Consider the following 16122-nt stretch of genomic DNA (forward strand, 5'->3'; position numbering starts at 1 on the left):
CCGAAGCTGAGCGAACAGAAAAGTCCCACGCAAAGCACAAGTATATTTGTTAGTTTGTAGTCGGTGAGTTTGTGTCTGAGTTAAGGAAACGTTCTGCGTATGCGTTTTTCTCAGTTCATAAATGTCGCTGTTTGTTCGTTAGTCAATATATATTTGTATGTTAATGTTAAGGTTGCTTTTTTCTCTACTAACGAGTAACAATTTCATTGGGTTTGTAGTTGTCGAGTTTTCTGTTTTTATAAGAAATTACTTTTTTACGTTAACTTTACTCTTGCGAACGAACGAGAATCAAATATTTAGTACTCGAACTAAAACTTTAATACGATATGCTGTTTTCTGTTCTCGGGCTGACGTAAATGAATAAGTAAATAAAAGCAGGGAAAGCTTTATAAGTTAGTAAATTATTTCTGTGTATTCGTATGAAATATGTACCTCCCCAAACATTATGATATAACTGACCGGTCATGATGTAACGTAGTCTTTACACTCGGACCATATTGTTACATTTCAACCACTCGAACCCGCACGTTGTTTGGTAGCGTTGCAGGAACAAACAAACAGGGGGGGCATAAAAATACGACTCAGCATTTTTGGTGAATACAAAAATCATTTATTCCAATAATTTTCAACTACGCTCTTCACTATATTCCAAAATATCACTCATACGTCGAACATGCATGTCAACACGCCCTTCCACGCACATGTATTTTCCGTCATCTGCCTTTCCTCTTTCTTTGACCACGCGGCGCATTTTCTCTCTTGCCGCATACGAATTAAAACACGTCCGAGCTCTTCACTTGCTTGACGACGTGCTGTCTTTTTCTATGCCCTTTTTCTCTCTTTCTTCACGTGACGTCAGCGCGTGCACACTTGCTTAATTTGCATATGTGTTAAGACGGCTAATGCTGCTAATATTTTCGTTAGTCAGCTGTCATCGTCTGTTGCTGATTTTCTCACACGGGCCTACCGGCGGTCTCTTGTAGTAAGAACTCACTGCTTTTATTAGAATAAGGAACCACTGTATTTTGTGGTTTTTAAACATTTTAGAATTTTTATTCGATGGGTTATTGAACAATCTATCCAAAAAGAATTATATACGAGTTTGTGTATAAAACATGTTTGTTTTTATCATATTATTTCTTGAGGTAGGAAAAACATCTTGAATGAATTATATAATAAGAGTTTGTGTATAGAACTTATTTGTTTAACTATGTTTTTTTAATGATTGACTCCTTTTTACAGAACTCTGCCTGGCAGGAGAGTTTCGAAACAATACAAGCAACACGTGTCAAGATTGTAATAAAGGTTATTATCAGCCGAACGTTGAAGAAAACGAGTGCATAAAATGTCAAGAGAATCGTATAACAATATCAACTAAATCCAAAAGCAAAGAAGACTGTATTTGTAAGTAATTGTTTTATCTTTTAAATTATATTTTAATATAAACCTCTATTTAACACACACACACACACACACACACACACACACATATATATATATATATATATATAGATATATATATATACTAGCAAAAGTACCCGTCGTTGACTGGGTTCAAAAACAGCCTACAGAAAATGGACTCTGATTTATGAAAGTATGATAGGTTATGAAAAGGAAGGATTGTAAAGAGATAGCTTCGACTTTGCGGGTATCAAAACCAAAGTAAAATGTGATGAAAGTAAAAATAAAATAGATAAACCCTATAATTTATTATACCATACTTGCTCACACTGAAACATTTATCACAATATTCTGTGGATCTATATTAAAAAATCTTTTTAAACTTTGTGACATATTTCCATTCTATGGAGGTCAGGTGGGAACGAACACCCCATAATTTTATTATACCATATTTCTTCAAACTGAAACATAATTATCAAAGTATGCTTACGCAGATAGATATGAAAAGTCTTTATTAAAGTTTGTGCCTATTTCCATTCTATGGACGCCAGGTGCGAACGCAGACCCCACAATTTTATTATACGATCCCTATTTAAGTTAAAACATAGTTATCAAAGTATCCTTATGTACATCTATAAAAAAAAAAAAACTTGTAAACTTTTCTTTTTTAATTTTCAATTTTTTTATTTCCATACTTTGTGGACCAGGCCCAAAGGCAGACCCAACAATTTTAATGAACCAACGTTCTGCCAGATCAAACGTACCCATTCCTGTGTCTCGATACATCTTCTATTATTATATGTAATCAGTTTTTTTTAAATAGTCAACCATATAGGAGCCTATTCGTGACCAGACACACACACACACATTCAGTTTTATATTATATATATATATATATATATATATATATATATATATATATATATTGTGTACAGAAAGTTGCTAGTTGAGACAGATCATTGGTACCGTCGGTTTCAAGCCCGATAATAAGGCCCGTTTAAGGTATCCTTATCAAGCTCTCTTCAGCCAATATTCGTATATATATATATATATATATATATATATATATATATAATAGGACAACAAGAGTATGAAATGAAGTCACAAAACTATATATTGGTAGATATAGAATGGATCATTTATTGAATAATGGAATATAAACAAAATTTGGGGGATAGAAGGGTCTCTTTATGCCATTTGCTTGTAAGTTTGCTTGTATTTCATTATTCAATAAATGATCCATTCTATATCAACCTATATATAGTTTTGTGACTTCATTTCATACTCTTGTCGTCCTATTGTACACGCTCCAATAATAATTGTTGAGCTTGGCATTATCTAGATAAGTCTCCTCTTGTGGAATTGAACTCTCTCTTTTCCTCTTACGCATTAAGCTATATATATATATATATATATATATATATATATATATATATATATATATATATATATACTAGCAGAAGTACCCATCGTGTACTGAGTTCCTAAACAGCCTACAGAAAATGGACTGTGATTGATGAATATATGATAGGTTATGAAAAGGAGGGGGGTTGTAAAGAGATAGGTTTTGATACTGAAACATTTTACCCTAAGCAAAATATGATGAAAGTAAAGATAATTTTCGCGAAAATATATTTTTTATATCAACTTTGTTTCCATTCGTAGCCACAAGTGACCAACATAATGATTTTTCATTACAAAGATAAAATGATATATATATATATAATAATATAAATATACAAGAAATAAATGTTACCATAGTCAATAAAAGTTACTTTTATGGTAGAAAAGTTCATTGGCTTGTATTTTTAAGTAGTTTGTAATTTTTTTTTAATTCACGAACCGATTTTAAAATAATCAAAATGGCAGCGACTTTTAAATGGAAAGCCCCGTTTTCAATTTGAAGGAGGTGCACCCGAGCATTCTGTGTTAACAATTTAAGAGAGTTCCGTCAACGTAAGGAATATTTATAAACATATTTTAATGTTTTCTGTTATTTTGTGCTTGAGGAATATTCGATTATGGCATGTGTAGTTTATATAAAAATTCATTTAAGTAGTTATCGCCTCAAATTTCGTTTTAATTTCGGCGCGCTGAAATTATTTCAAGTAAAGAGCATTAAAAACTATTTCAAAACAAAACAAAACATGAACTGAACTTTTATTGACTATGGTAACATTTATTTCTTGTATATTTATTTTTCGGGTAGTCGTTTGTTTGCTTTTCTGCTAAACACTCTTACTAAATAATATCGACGAAATATCGAAAAATAAAGAAACAAAAACAGTTTTGGAAAATAATGAAGCTCTACTTACTTAAGTAAAATAATCCAACAAAATGGGATATTAAAAAAAGTAAACACGTCATTACTTTAGTTTTTTAGAGCAAAGAATCGATATAAATATGAATAAGAAGAAAATGGAACTTTTACAGTATAGAACGGTGTAGTATTGCGCCGTCGGATTCAGGGTTGTACTATTGTTATGTAAAGAACACGCAGAAATGGTTGTAATCAACTGAATTCCTTCTAGTACACTGACAAAAAAAGCTTAAAACAGATATATAAATAAAAATAAAAAACTTAAAACAGATATATAAATAAAAATAAAAAGGTTATATAAATGTTTAAAAAAAAACGTAATCACGTGAGCATGGTTTTATCCCCACTATATATATCTATATGTATGTATGTATGTATGTATGTATGTATGTATAATATAAAGCTGAACGTCTGTGTGTGTATGTGTGTGTGTGATCATGAATAGGCTCCTATATGGTTGACTATTTAAAAAAAACTGAGTACATATAATCATAGAAGATGTATCGAGGATCAGGAATGGGTACGTTTGATCTGGCAGAACGGTGGGGTCTGCGTTCGCGCCGGGCTCCCAAAGTATGGAAATAAAAAAATGAAAAAAAACGTTTACAATGGCTTTTGATATAGATGTACATAAGAATCCTTTGATAAGTATGTTTTAACTTAAATAGGGATGATATAATAAAATTGTGCGGTCTGCGTTCGCGCCTATACTCCAGGGAAATTATGGCAGAAACTTTAACAAAGACTTTTCATATCTATTAGCGTAAGTATACAGGGTGTTTCAAAAGTCTTGGGAACATAAAGATTTTTAATAACTCAAAAACTATTAGGATTTAAAAAAGTAAATTGGTACCGTTGGAAAGGTTAAAGTTTCAAGTTTTGTGGGGAATCTTCAAACTTGCTCAATATGAGCACCATTCGTCACACGGCAGACATCTAGTCGATAGTCCATTTCCTGCCAAACGCGTTCCAGCATCTTGACGTCAATGGTTCCCACAACTGCCGTTATTCGAGCCTTTAGTTCGTCAATATCTCTTGGAAGGGGCGGCACATAGACTTGTTGCTTGACAAAGCCCCAAAGGAAAAAGTCACACTCAGTACCCCATATGCGAGTGCTATGCTTGTTAACTTTGCCATTCAGATAGAAGGTCGCCTCATCGCTAAAAACGAGCCGGTCATCAAAGCCGTTATCTTCCAACTTCTCTTGTATTGCAATGCAAAAGTCACGGCGAATTGGCTTATCAGTGTCCTTCAACTTTTGGACCAACTTGAGCTTGTAAGGTACCATTTGCAGTCGTTTCCTTAAGACACGCCAGACAGTTGCTGGAGCAAGCTGAAGTTCCCTGCTGGCTCTTTTCACTGATTTACGGGGGCTCTGCTGAAAGGCTTCCGGACTTGCTCAACTGCATCTTCTGAAGTTGAAGGGCGACCTGTTCGCTTACTTGGGCACAAACACCCATCTTTCACAAATTTAGCATGCCATCTGACAATGGGTTTCCTTTCAGGGACTTCTTTTTTAAATTTCCTGCGAAATGCACGCTGAACACATGTTCACGATTCAGTCTTTGCAAATTGGAGGACGCAAAACGCCTTGTCTTGTTTAGAGAACGCCATTACTGCACATGGAAAGATAAGACGAAAATCATTAGTATGACCAAAAACTTGATTAAGCAAGCTTTAAAATGACACCAGTTTCATTTTTCTACCTGAAATAGTTCATGAGATATACGCATTTGTAATGTTCCCAAAACCTTTGAAACACCCTGTACTTTGATAATTATGTTTCAGTTTGAAGAAATATGGTATAATGAAATTATGGGGTGTTCATTCGCGCCTGACTTCAATAGAATGTAAATATGTCACAAAGTTTAACAAGGTTTTTTAAAAGGGATGAGGGTCCACAATAACACCTTAACTTTATTCACGTTAGCTTTTATTTATTTTTTTTAGTTGAATCATATTGTGTCGACTAAATTCACCTCATAAATTCACGTTCTTATTAAAGTGAAAGCAAAAAAATGTCGGAACTTTAGATAATTCTCGACACTAATTTTGCATAACTCTGATTTTTTTTTCCTTCTCCACTTACACGTGGCACTCTTTCGAAAATAGATAAAAAATAAAAAAAATAAAAACGTTACTTGTTATCGTGTCAAAAGAAGGAAAATATCCTGTTCACGTGATTACTTTTTTTTAAAACATTTACATAACATTTTTATTTTTATTTATATATCTGTTTAAGCTTTTTTGTCAGTGGACTAGAAGGAATTCAGTTGATTACAAACCTTTCTGCGTGTTCTTTACACCACCAAAGGCTACTAATTAAAATTAAATTAAAAATAAACAAAAATAAATGTACAAAATGTAGAACGATTTTTTTATCCCTTTGTGACCCCTTAAAAACTATTTTAAAACTATTTTAACTGGCTAGAGGCCCATAAAGGAACGCTGCGACTTTTAATCTTTTTAGAAGATTGAATTAGAAAATAGGGAGATAGGCAGACAGACAAAACGTTTTATGAATGATATTATTACAAGTACATTGGCTCGTTTGGTAACGTATATTTTTCCCCTCCCTCCACCAATATATTTACAGATACTTCCAGAATAACGCTTTGTTTCTTGTTCAAAAGTTTTCCCGTACTCCCATGTTCTTAACAAGACTCTCCCGTGTCGAACACGTGGTACTCTTTGTCCGAACATGTTTAGGACACGTCTCTCCCTGTCGCTCTCGGACCACGTGTTTAACACGTGTTTCTCATCTTCTAATTTTCCTTTTTTATAATCTTTCTTTTTCCTTCCTCCTCTCTGTAACGTCACATCGCACCCGGCTTGGTCATATGCATACGTTGACTTTTGCTGCGGCTGCTGCCATACGGGCGTCCGCGTTACAATATTTCATTCTGCTTTATTACCTTCAGTTATAATTTTATTTTGTTTCAGTGGACTGTCTAGCTGGCTATATGTACAATAGATCTTCTGATGCATGCATGGCATGTCCTAAGGGCACCTACAAAAGCGAAAGAGGCTATCATCCATGCATCGCGTGTACAGGTAACATGACAACACTTGAAAATGCTTCTACCCGGGAAACCGATTGCCTTATACGTAAGTACTGAAACTCTACAATGGATTTGTAAATTTTACTTTCAATTTTTATTAAAAACATATACGAGGTGTTTGAAATAAGTTGCCAGACTTTTTTGTAAATGCATTTAAAATTGTAGTAAACTCTTGAAAATTCAGTATGTTATTGCTATACATCTTATGAGAGTACTACCCAATTTTTATGATTTCAAGTTCAACTGAACAGTTACAACAGAAATTGGAATAAACCCTAATAAAGCCTGATCGTCGCAGCTTGTGAATTTCAAAAATGCATTCTGGACGTGAGGACGCTTTAGAAGAACAATATGCAATAAATTTGTTTTAAACTTGGAAAAAAATGACACAGAAACGTATGGAATGCATTAGATTGCTTTTGGACCATCTTACTTCGAGCATGAGTTCTTTAGTGGCAAAAGGATTCAAAGAAGGCATGCAATCTGTGAGGGGTGATTAGAGGTGTGTGAGGAGTAATGAAGTCAGAACACTAAAGTTGATTGGCCAAATACAGAATTTCATGGATAAATACCGTCGTGTGTCTATAGAGGCAATAAGGTCACAGTTTGATGCGAGTGTGAGAATGATACACACAATTATTCACGAGAGACTAAAGATATGAAAAATTTGCGCAAATAATAGATATGAATTTAGGTTTGGACACACCTGCTATGCTTAATATATTGAGCAGTGTTTCATTATTATATGTCCACTCCATTGTTCCCCCATAAAAATTTCAAAAATAAAAGAACGGATAAAAACACGAAAATGTAATCGCCCCCAAAAAGAAAAAGTACGTGACAACATCCCCACCGGATATTTCGACAGAAGGGATACGAATAGAAGTTATTCTCCGGATATTGAGCATTTTTGTTGCTCCTGCGCACCCCCACCCAAAACAAATAACAACAACTTTTCCTTCTATCAAAAAAGCAAGGAGTATCCGTGCGAGAAGAAAAAATATGAACCACGGGGGTCGGGCTCAAACATGAAACTCAGAAGAAGGAAAGAAGGCGACAAAGTTACAAGCAAACGCGTTTGCCAACACAAGCACGATAGCTTATGACACTATGATACGTCGCAAAATAAGCTTTTTAAACATAGTTTTTAGTTAATTACGCGTGCGTGTCTTGCTAAAACAGTGACGCGAAAACCGAACCCCTCTTCCAAAAAACGGTCCCGTTGACCACCAGAGAATGATTGTATTTTCTAATTTTCATATATCATGCATCTGAGGCATTGCTTTTTCAGATGGTACCACTTTCGACCCGGTCGATTACGGCTCACAAAAGTTTTTAGCAAACACACACATACACATACATACGAATTTCTTTTATATAATAGACTAGCTTGGGTACACGGCGTTGCCCGGGTGTCGACAGGTTGTATAGTAAATTTATGGAACAACCAAACCCTAAAAAGTTTTCCAATCAAATTGGAAGGAAGTACCCGTGCGAGCACATAAAATCGATGTAGAAGCCAGGTTCGAACTCTTATGCAAAAGAAGAAAAGGGGTGAAAAAAGCAAACGCGTTCGCCGTTTCGCCCACGGCGCACTTATGACGTCACGGGCTTTCGAAATAACGTTTTAAACGCATGTTTATATCGCTTGGTGTGAATGACTTGAAAAAATATCGACTCCCAAACTGACTCCTCCTTGTAAAAAGCGGCCTGGTTGACGGTCAAAGAATTAATGTTTTTGCCAATTTTATGGATATTTAATATTTGAATCTATTATAGATTTTATAATATGTTTTGTTCAGATTTCATAAAATGAAATAAGTGGGGAGAGGGGATCTTGTACGTAACACATGTTTCCACTCATATATTTTACTGTGCTTTCTGTTTTCAGCAAATTGTCCAGCTGGTGAAGAGCCAACAGGAGATTATCTGTCGTGTAAGAAATGCAGCTTTGGTTATTACAAAAGCGACGCCAGCAGCATCTATTGTATCCAGTGTCCGATTGGTACAACTACTTTGCAAACAGGTGCAACCAGTGCATCGCAGTGTCCAAAGAAAATAGGTTAGTGGATGGATATCGCTTCTGTAAATATTGTTTAAGAGAACCACCACCATCATCAGCATCAGCATCATCAGTTTAACATTCGCTTTGTAGGGAAAATTGTGACTTATCATTAAAGCATCCGCGCGTATGCGCGTCATATAGAGTCGAGCTCTCGAGGAAGAGGAAGAAACAATCAAGCTAGTGGAGCCCACAGCTTTTATAACTGGGCGATCTCCTAATATAAAGGAAAGTCATGCCGCACGTGTGCAAAATCTCGCCCGCCGGCTGCATAAATGAAGGCCACGAGGAGAACGGAGGACGAAGACGGTTGTACGGGAATCCTTGGAGATTGTTGTTGCGTGTGAATGCATTGCCTTTTTAAAATTATTTTTTTTATTTCTTGTTTGCTTTGTTTGTTATATGTTTTACATTGTGGCATCCGTTTGACGACTTACAAAAGTGAATTTCAAATAAACATATCTCTGACCAGATATTTTATTTGTTCTTTTTCTCTCAATGCCATGCTTAGAACTTGTTCCCATATTTTCCTCGGCCTTCCCTTGTGTATGATCTCCTATGTAAAGTATTCTACGTTTACTAAGTCCAGCATTCCCATCCAACAACTCGTACTCAACCCTTCAGCGTTCCGCATTCACACTCCACATAAATTAATGCGATGTAATCTCATCCAATCGAATTTGAGTTTGTCATTAATTTGATATTTTAATTAGACTACCACATGCTAATCTAATACAGATACAACACTATCGTCAAAGCGTAACCCACACGTTACTATTCTCTATAAAATTATAATGTTTATATTTCAGTGCTAAACACCACCAGTCTAAATACTGTCGTCATTGTGATTGAGCTTCAATATTCATTCTTGAATTGTGAAATGAACAAAGCGTTTTATGAAGGAGAAATCAAGTCAGCAATGGAGAAAAGGATTGAAGAAATGTCCAAGGAGTGGAATCTTTGCATTGGAGATTGCGTAGTCACAGTTAATGTGAACTGTCCAACATCTAACCGGAAGAAGCGAGCAACTGAAAATAGCAATACGGAAGTTCAAGTTGGAAATGTAAAGTACGGAAAAATTTATTTTGTAAAAAGTCCTTCTTTTTGTAACATACGTAAAAATGTCGGTTTCTCACTAAAATGTATTAATGATGAAACGCTACCAATATTTTTCCCAATTTCGAGACGATTACCGATTCCGTTCGTAACAGTTCACTAACGTATGTATAAACATATCATCTGTGTGGCGCACAGACAAAGGGGACATAACTCTTACGTTCAACGCTTCCCTTGCCGGTTGTTTGATACTTTATTTGAACCGCTGTAAAAGAAATATTTCCTTGCGAAACAGTAACACTAACACATTCTCTGCTTATATTCACTTCATTCGCAATCGTCAATTTCCTGAGTCGCAATCTCTTTGTGAGATTTTACATCACGGCTATAGTGTGTTATAAGCGTCCTGGACGTAAAGTTACGACCTGTCCCGAGCGAATCTCCCCGGTGTAACGCTACCGTTACAAAACAAACAAATAAATAGATAAAAATCCGGGTTGATATTTTTTTCTTTTTTAACAAAAGTTTATATAACCATTACTTTTTCGTCTCGAAAAAACTTAAAAGTCTCTCATCATCGTCCATCTCACCCGGCATACAGTTTTCTTCTTTACTCGAACATTTTCTTCGATGTCAGTTTTCTTTCTCTCAACCACGTAGTGTATGTTTTCTCCTTTTTCTTTTTTCTTCTCGCGCACACTTCCTAATTTGCATGTGCACTTTTCGGCTGCTGCTGCAAAACTCTTAGCAAGGCAGCCATCCTTCGTTACTTCTGATATCTTCCCATGTACTCATAACTCATATTTTTTTTTACATTTTCACCCCCAAAAAGGCACATTGCCACTTTGATGTAGGGGGCTACTATCAGGGACATAAGCATCAGGGGGTACTATGTAGGGATTTGGGCAGCAAGATGTCGGTTCACGTTACACTTGAACTTCTGCATGTCAGTACAGTTGAGGAAGCAGGGACCGAGAAGGGAATTACAAAGTCTAGCAGTTCTGGGGAAGAAGCTACTGGAGTAGAAGGCTCTCTTACATCTAGGGATCTCTACTGTGAAGGGGTGGGATTTAGCTGCTTGTCGGGTTTGTCGGGGGTATTTACGTCGAGGGGATACAAATCCTTGCAGTTCGTCAGAGCATTCACAATTAAAATACTTGTAGAACAGGCAGAGGGATGCAATATTTCGTCAATGGGACAAAGATTGAAGTTCAAATGAAAGTTCAGGACCTATCAGATCGGCGACTCTCTTTTAAACATTTTCATGTTACAACGGTTACTTAAAAACCTACTCGGTCTAAAACTCGACTTTCCAGTCTGATAAACTCATCGGTTACTGTTAACTATATAATCTAATATATAAAATACTATGTGTCTGTCTGCCTGTCGGTCTGTCTGTTTGTCTCCATATTTTTAACCTCTATCTTCTCCGAAACTAAAAGTCACATAGCTGTGCTAGGAGTCTCAAATGATTGGATTTTTTATGGGTTGTTCTTTCATTGGTCTTTAACTGTTTAAGGGGTCAAAAAAGGGTAAAAATTGAAAAAATCGTAACACATTTTGTACATTCATTTTAGTTTATTTCTAATTTTTAATCAGTTCTTATGCGTATACGTTCGTGCAGTGGTTACATCATCATCTTTAAAGACTAGTTTCGATTTTAGCTGATGGCACCGAAATACTTATTTACTTTTGAAATCACGACGTTATAAATACGAAATCTGGACAAAATAAAATATCATATTTAAGCGTATTTTATGACTGTGCAAAGCCGGGTGCCCCTACCGCAAGATTAATAAATATGTTAAATGTTGCCATATCTGGGCAGGAGCTGCTAAAAACAGCCTATCCTGCATTGACAGAGTACAAAATAGACTTCGTGGCTTAGTGGGGGATGCCCTTTTCTCTACCCTGCAACCTCTCTCCCACAGAAGAGACGTTGCGAGCCTGTCCTTGTTTTATCGTTATTTACATGGCAGATGCTCGTCTGAACTCCAATCTCTGGTCCCCCCTCGCCAATCTTTCACGAAAAACACCCGTCTAGCTGAATCCACTGTGAAAAATTTCCCCCACTCTATATCTGTGCCTAAATCAAAACGCGGATTCCATGAACAAAGCTTCTTTCTTAGAACTGCACGCCTGTGGAACTCTGTTCCGTCTGCCTGCTTCCCTCCGGACTATAACTTGGATGTCTTCAAGTCCAATGTTAACAAATTCCTAATAAACCGCCCCCTTAAGTAAACACTTCAGCAAATCTCCTAACTTAATGTACTTGCAATAACCCTTATCCCTGAGTGGCTTCCGGGCCTTGATAAGTGGTGATCACTGTGTAAAAAAAAATTAAAAAAATAAAAAACACGATGTCACTCTGTCAGTATCTATATTTCCTCTTCACATTTTCAAACTCTATCTCCTACGAAAATAAAAGTCGTAGAGCGGCGGTAGGAGCCTCAAATGATTGGATTTTTATGGACCGTTCTTTTATGGGGATTTAGTCCATTAAAATAGCTTTTAAGGGGTTAAAAGGTATCAAAATTGAAAAAATCGTTACATATTTTGTATATTAATCTTCGTTTACTTTTAATAAGTTCATAAGTTTTGCAATTGGTTATGATTCTAGAAAGTATTTTTTTTTACTTTTGAAATCACGAAATCTAAACAAATTTAAATATACTTAAGCGTATTTTACGACATGGCAAAGTCTTCCAGGAGGTCAACCCTCTCAGGCATTTTCACCCGGCTTTCCGGTGGGGTTAGTTCATTGCTTGCTGCCTGAGGCGCCCTGATCGAGGAATGTCGACGGGATGTTCAGGCAATATTTGCTAGGCAACAGTGCTCCTCCTTTATGAGAGCCTACTTGACACCCCACTTTCTTGACCTTGTGCCACATAATGCTGTGGAGGGCAGCATTTAAATATCTACCCCCATTATATGTAAACCATATTGCAACAATTTGAATGTTCTGTTTGTAGATCTAATGCTGATTCAAAAACAAAAGACGAACGCACACTCACCGAAAATATTTTTACACAGGATTGTAAAGTTGATCGAGAAGAATACCAAGTGGTAAGTTAAAAATATTATTCATACTTAAAACATCAAAAGTGCAAAATACATGCTAATATATATCTTAATTCTTGGATTGGCTTTAGTTTTAAGAAAAGATAATGTAATTGCGAGTTATTTATGCAATTGAACAAGTCACTCAACTCTTTCTTTTGGTGCATGAAAATGGTTGCGTCCTTTCAGTGCTCCAGAAAACATCTAATTCCTGACCCAATACCCTGCCTATACTAGATTTATATACAGTGGCGGCTCGTGCATGGAACTGTGGGACTGCAGCACCCCCAAGTTATTTCTACACAATATTAATGATAAAATTAAAAATAATACGTTTGTTTGTTTGTTTATTATTATTATTATTATTATTATTATTATTATTATTATTATTATTATTATTATTATTATTATTATTTTTTCTATGTGTACATTATAAAATCATTAACTTTAATGTCGGTATCTCCAAATTCATATAATAACAAAAATAAAACTTTCTTGGAGCTGTTAAATTCACAGTTACACTTTCTTAATGAAATTCTCTTGTACGCATGCGCGGATTAGACGCTTTAGGCAGCCGAGGAAAGCTGCTTGAAGAACTGTCGCTTGGCGCAGTTCCGTGTCGTGAAATTCGTTGTTTGCTTAGAGTGTGCGCCTGTATAAATATGATAACATTGTTATTGAAAAAAAAGGAGGTTTACTTATATTTTTTAAAATTATTATTAAAATCTGCACATAACGTGTTCTTGTACATAAAATATTGTGCTATTTTTTTTTAAATACGCACACTTTTAGCGTTGGGATTTAAGTCGGTAGCAGACGGAAATATATAATATGCAGAAACTGTTTATTTTTATTTATTAAAAGTATTCGGGAATTTAGCAGTGAAGCTAACACGCGGCCAAGAGTAAAAACCAAATATACAATAAATAAATTTTACCATAAAAATAAAGTTACTTTTCCATCTACCTGCCTTTTTGTTTGTTTCTTTAAAGTAGTTTTAAATGCTATTTATTTTGCAACAACTAAACTTTACAAAAACAACTGTTTACATTTTTTCCTAGAAGCAAAAAAGCGAAGAAACAGTTTATGTTGAAAATATATTTTAGTTAGAAATCTTTTTAGCGTGTATGTTTTAGATATAAAAAAAATTAGCATTTATTTGCCTCCGACAAGGACAATGTTAGAAGTTTTACACTTTGAAAAATGGATTTTTTACCAAAGATTTTTTAATTAAAATGTGTTTGTAAGTAAAAAAAAAACACAGTTTTTTTTAAATAATTATGCATTTTTAAACTTTACATTGAATTTGTGGGTTTGTATTACTGTACACATAGATTCGAAAAAGTTGTCAAAAACAAATATATAACAAATAAATGTTATCAAAAGCAAGAAAAATTACTTTTCTACCAAACTGGATACAATTTTCGTGTTTTTATTCAATTTAACATGTTTATTCGGCTCGAAAAGCATACAGTGTTTACCGATGTATTGGAAAATTTAAAATGGCGGCTGACTCTCTCTTTAACACGGTAAGTTCGGAAAAAGATGTAATAAATAATAAACTAGACAAAATACTGTTAGAAATTTGCTCAATATATGCTACCGTAACATAACTTGACATATATTCGGTGGCTTTTTAATAGTATTTTGTCTAGTTTATTATTTATAACACCTTTTCCCGAACTTACCGTGTTAAAGAGAGTCGGCCGCCATTTTGAATTTTCCAATACATCGGTAAACACTGTATGCTTTTCGAGCTGAATAAACATGTTAAATTGAATAAAAACACGAAAATTATATCCAATTTGGTAGAAAAATAATTTATCTTGCCTTTGATAACATTTATTTGTTATATATTTGTTTTTTGACAACTTTTTCGAATCTATGTGTACAGTAATACAAACCCGAATTTGTTAGTAGATGGGTCAGATAATACGCATTAAAAAAAGTAATTAGAAATCCTTCTGGACTGAGACAATTTTAATTTTTTGTTTTTTTGGGAAGAAAGCTACATTAAAATTCGATGTTTTATAATGCTTATATATGACATCATATTTTCTTATAATAACTATCCACTTTATGTCGATCTTTACCGGCATGGGAAGGTCAGTAAATAGCCAAATTTGTTCTTTTTATATAAAAAGCAAGTTGTTAAAAGATTTGTAAATAAAATTTTGTATCTTTAAATATTTTTGTTTGTTTGCTCAATATATAAAAATGTAAATTTTTTTATTTTGCATTTTATTTACAAATAGGTTTTGTTATAAAAACATCTTTAAAAATAAATTTTGTAAATAAAACTGTTATTAAATAAAACGCTATTTTCAAATAGTAAACTCCTAAATTAACCCTCGTAGGGAGGCAGATAAATTTCAAAGTTTTTGTTTTTATAAAAAATAAGTTATTTAAAAAATGTTTTTCGTTTGTTTGCAAAAAAAAAAAAACCCAAACTTTTATTTAATCTGAAAAGGAATAAATATATATATTATTTTTATTCTGTAAAGTGTACATAATTTTAAAAAATCTTTTTAATAAAAAAGTTCTTGCGTATTATCCATTTCTGATTGATTATTTGTCTTTGTTATATATTTGAATATTTATTTGAATGTTTGTTTATTATTTGATTAAATATTTATTTATATATTCGAATTCCTTTACACGACATTAAAAATATACGTAAAATTTTTGAAGCAGCACCCCCACTAATCTCAGGCACGAGCCGCCACTGCTTATATACGTCCTTAAATGAAGAACCGTTGGCATATCTGGGGATGAGATGCTCAGAGAATTCTATTCTGTCTTGACAAAATTCAAAACAAGATTCGAAACCTAGTAAGTGATGCACCTTTTCCTTCTCTGCAACCTCTTTCCCTACAGAAGAGACTTACGAGCCTGTGGCTGCTCTATAATTATTTTCATGGCAAGTGCTCGTCTGAACTCCAACATATGTCAGCACTTGCTAAACTTCCACACAAAACAATCGTTTAGCAACAACAATAAACTGTTTCTCTACCTGTGTCTAAATCTAAACGCAAATTCCATGAACAAGCATATTTTCTTTGGTATTGCGCCCGCCTGTTGAACTCAGTTCCGCTGACCTGCTTTCCAGCTGACTACGATATGGTTGTATTCAAGTCCTATGTAAACAAATCTTTTTTGAG

General features: G+C 34.5%; 1 protein-coding gene across 2 annotated transcripts in view; it reads left to right on the forward strand.

Moving 5' to 3' along the window:
• LOC145287716 (uncharacterized) overlaps nucleotides 1-16122 on the forward strand; it is a 640174-nt gene that overhangs the window by 583605 nt on the left and 40447 nt on the right. The window contains exons 18-22 of one of the 2 annotated variants that reach the window (XM_080135468.1): nucleotides 1243-1404; nucleotides 6665-6829; nucleotides 8675-8845; nucleotides 9655-9913; nucleotides 12874-12967. In XM_080135468.1, coding sequence (XP_079991594.1) covers nucleotides 1243-1404; nucleotides 6665-6829; nucleotides 8675-8845; nucleotides 9655-9913; nucleotides 12874-12967 — 851 coding nt within the window. The remainder of the gene's footprint in view (nucleotides 1-1242; nucleotides 1405-6664; nucleotides 6830-8674; nucleotides 8846-9654; nucleotides 9914-12873; nucleotides 12968-16122) is intronic. The other variant, XM_080135469.1, reaches the window with a different exon arrangement.

This window comes from Euprymna scolopes, chromosome 11 (assembly GCF_053919585.1).
Source record: "Euprymna scolopes isolate OS-2025 chromosome 11, ASM5391958v1, whole genome shotgun sequence".
Classification (NCBI taxonomy): domain Eukaryota; kingdom Metazoa; phylum Mollusca; class Cephalopoda; order Sepiida; family Sepiolidae; genus Euprymna; species Euprymna scolopes.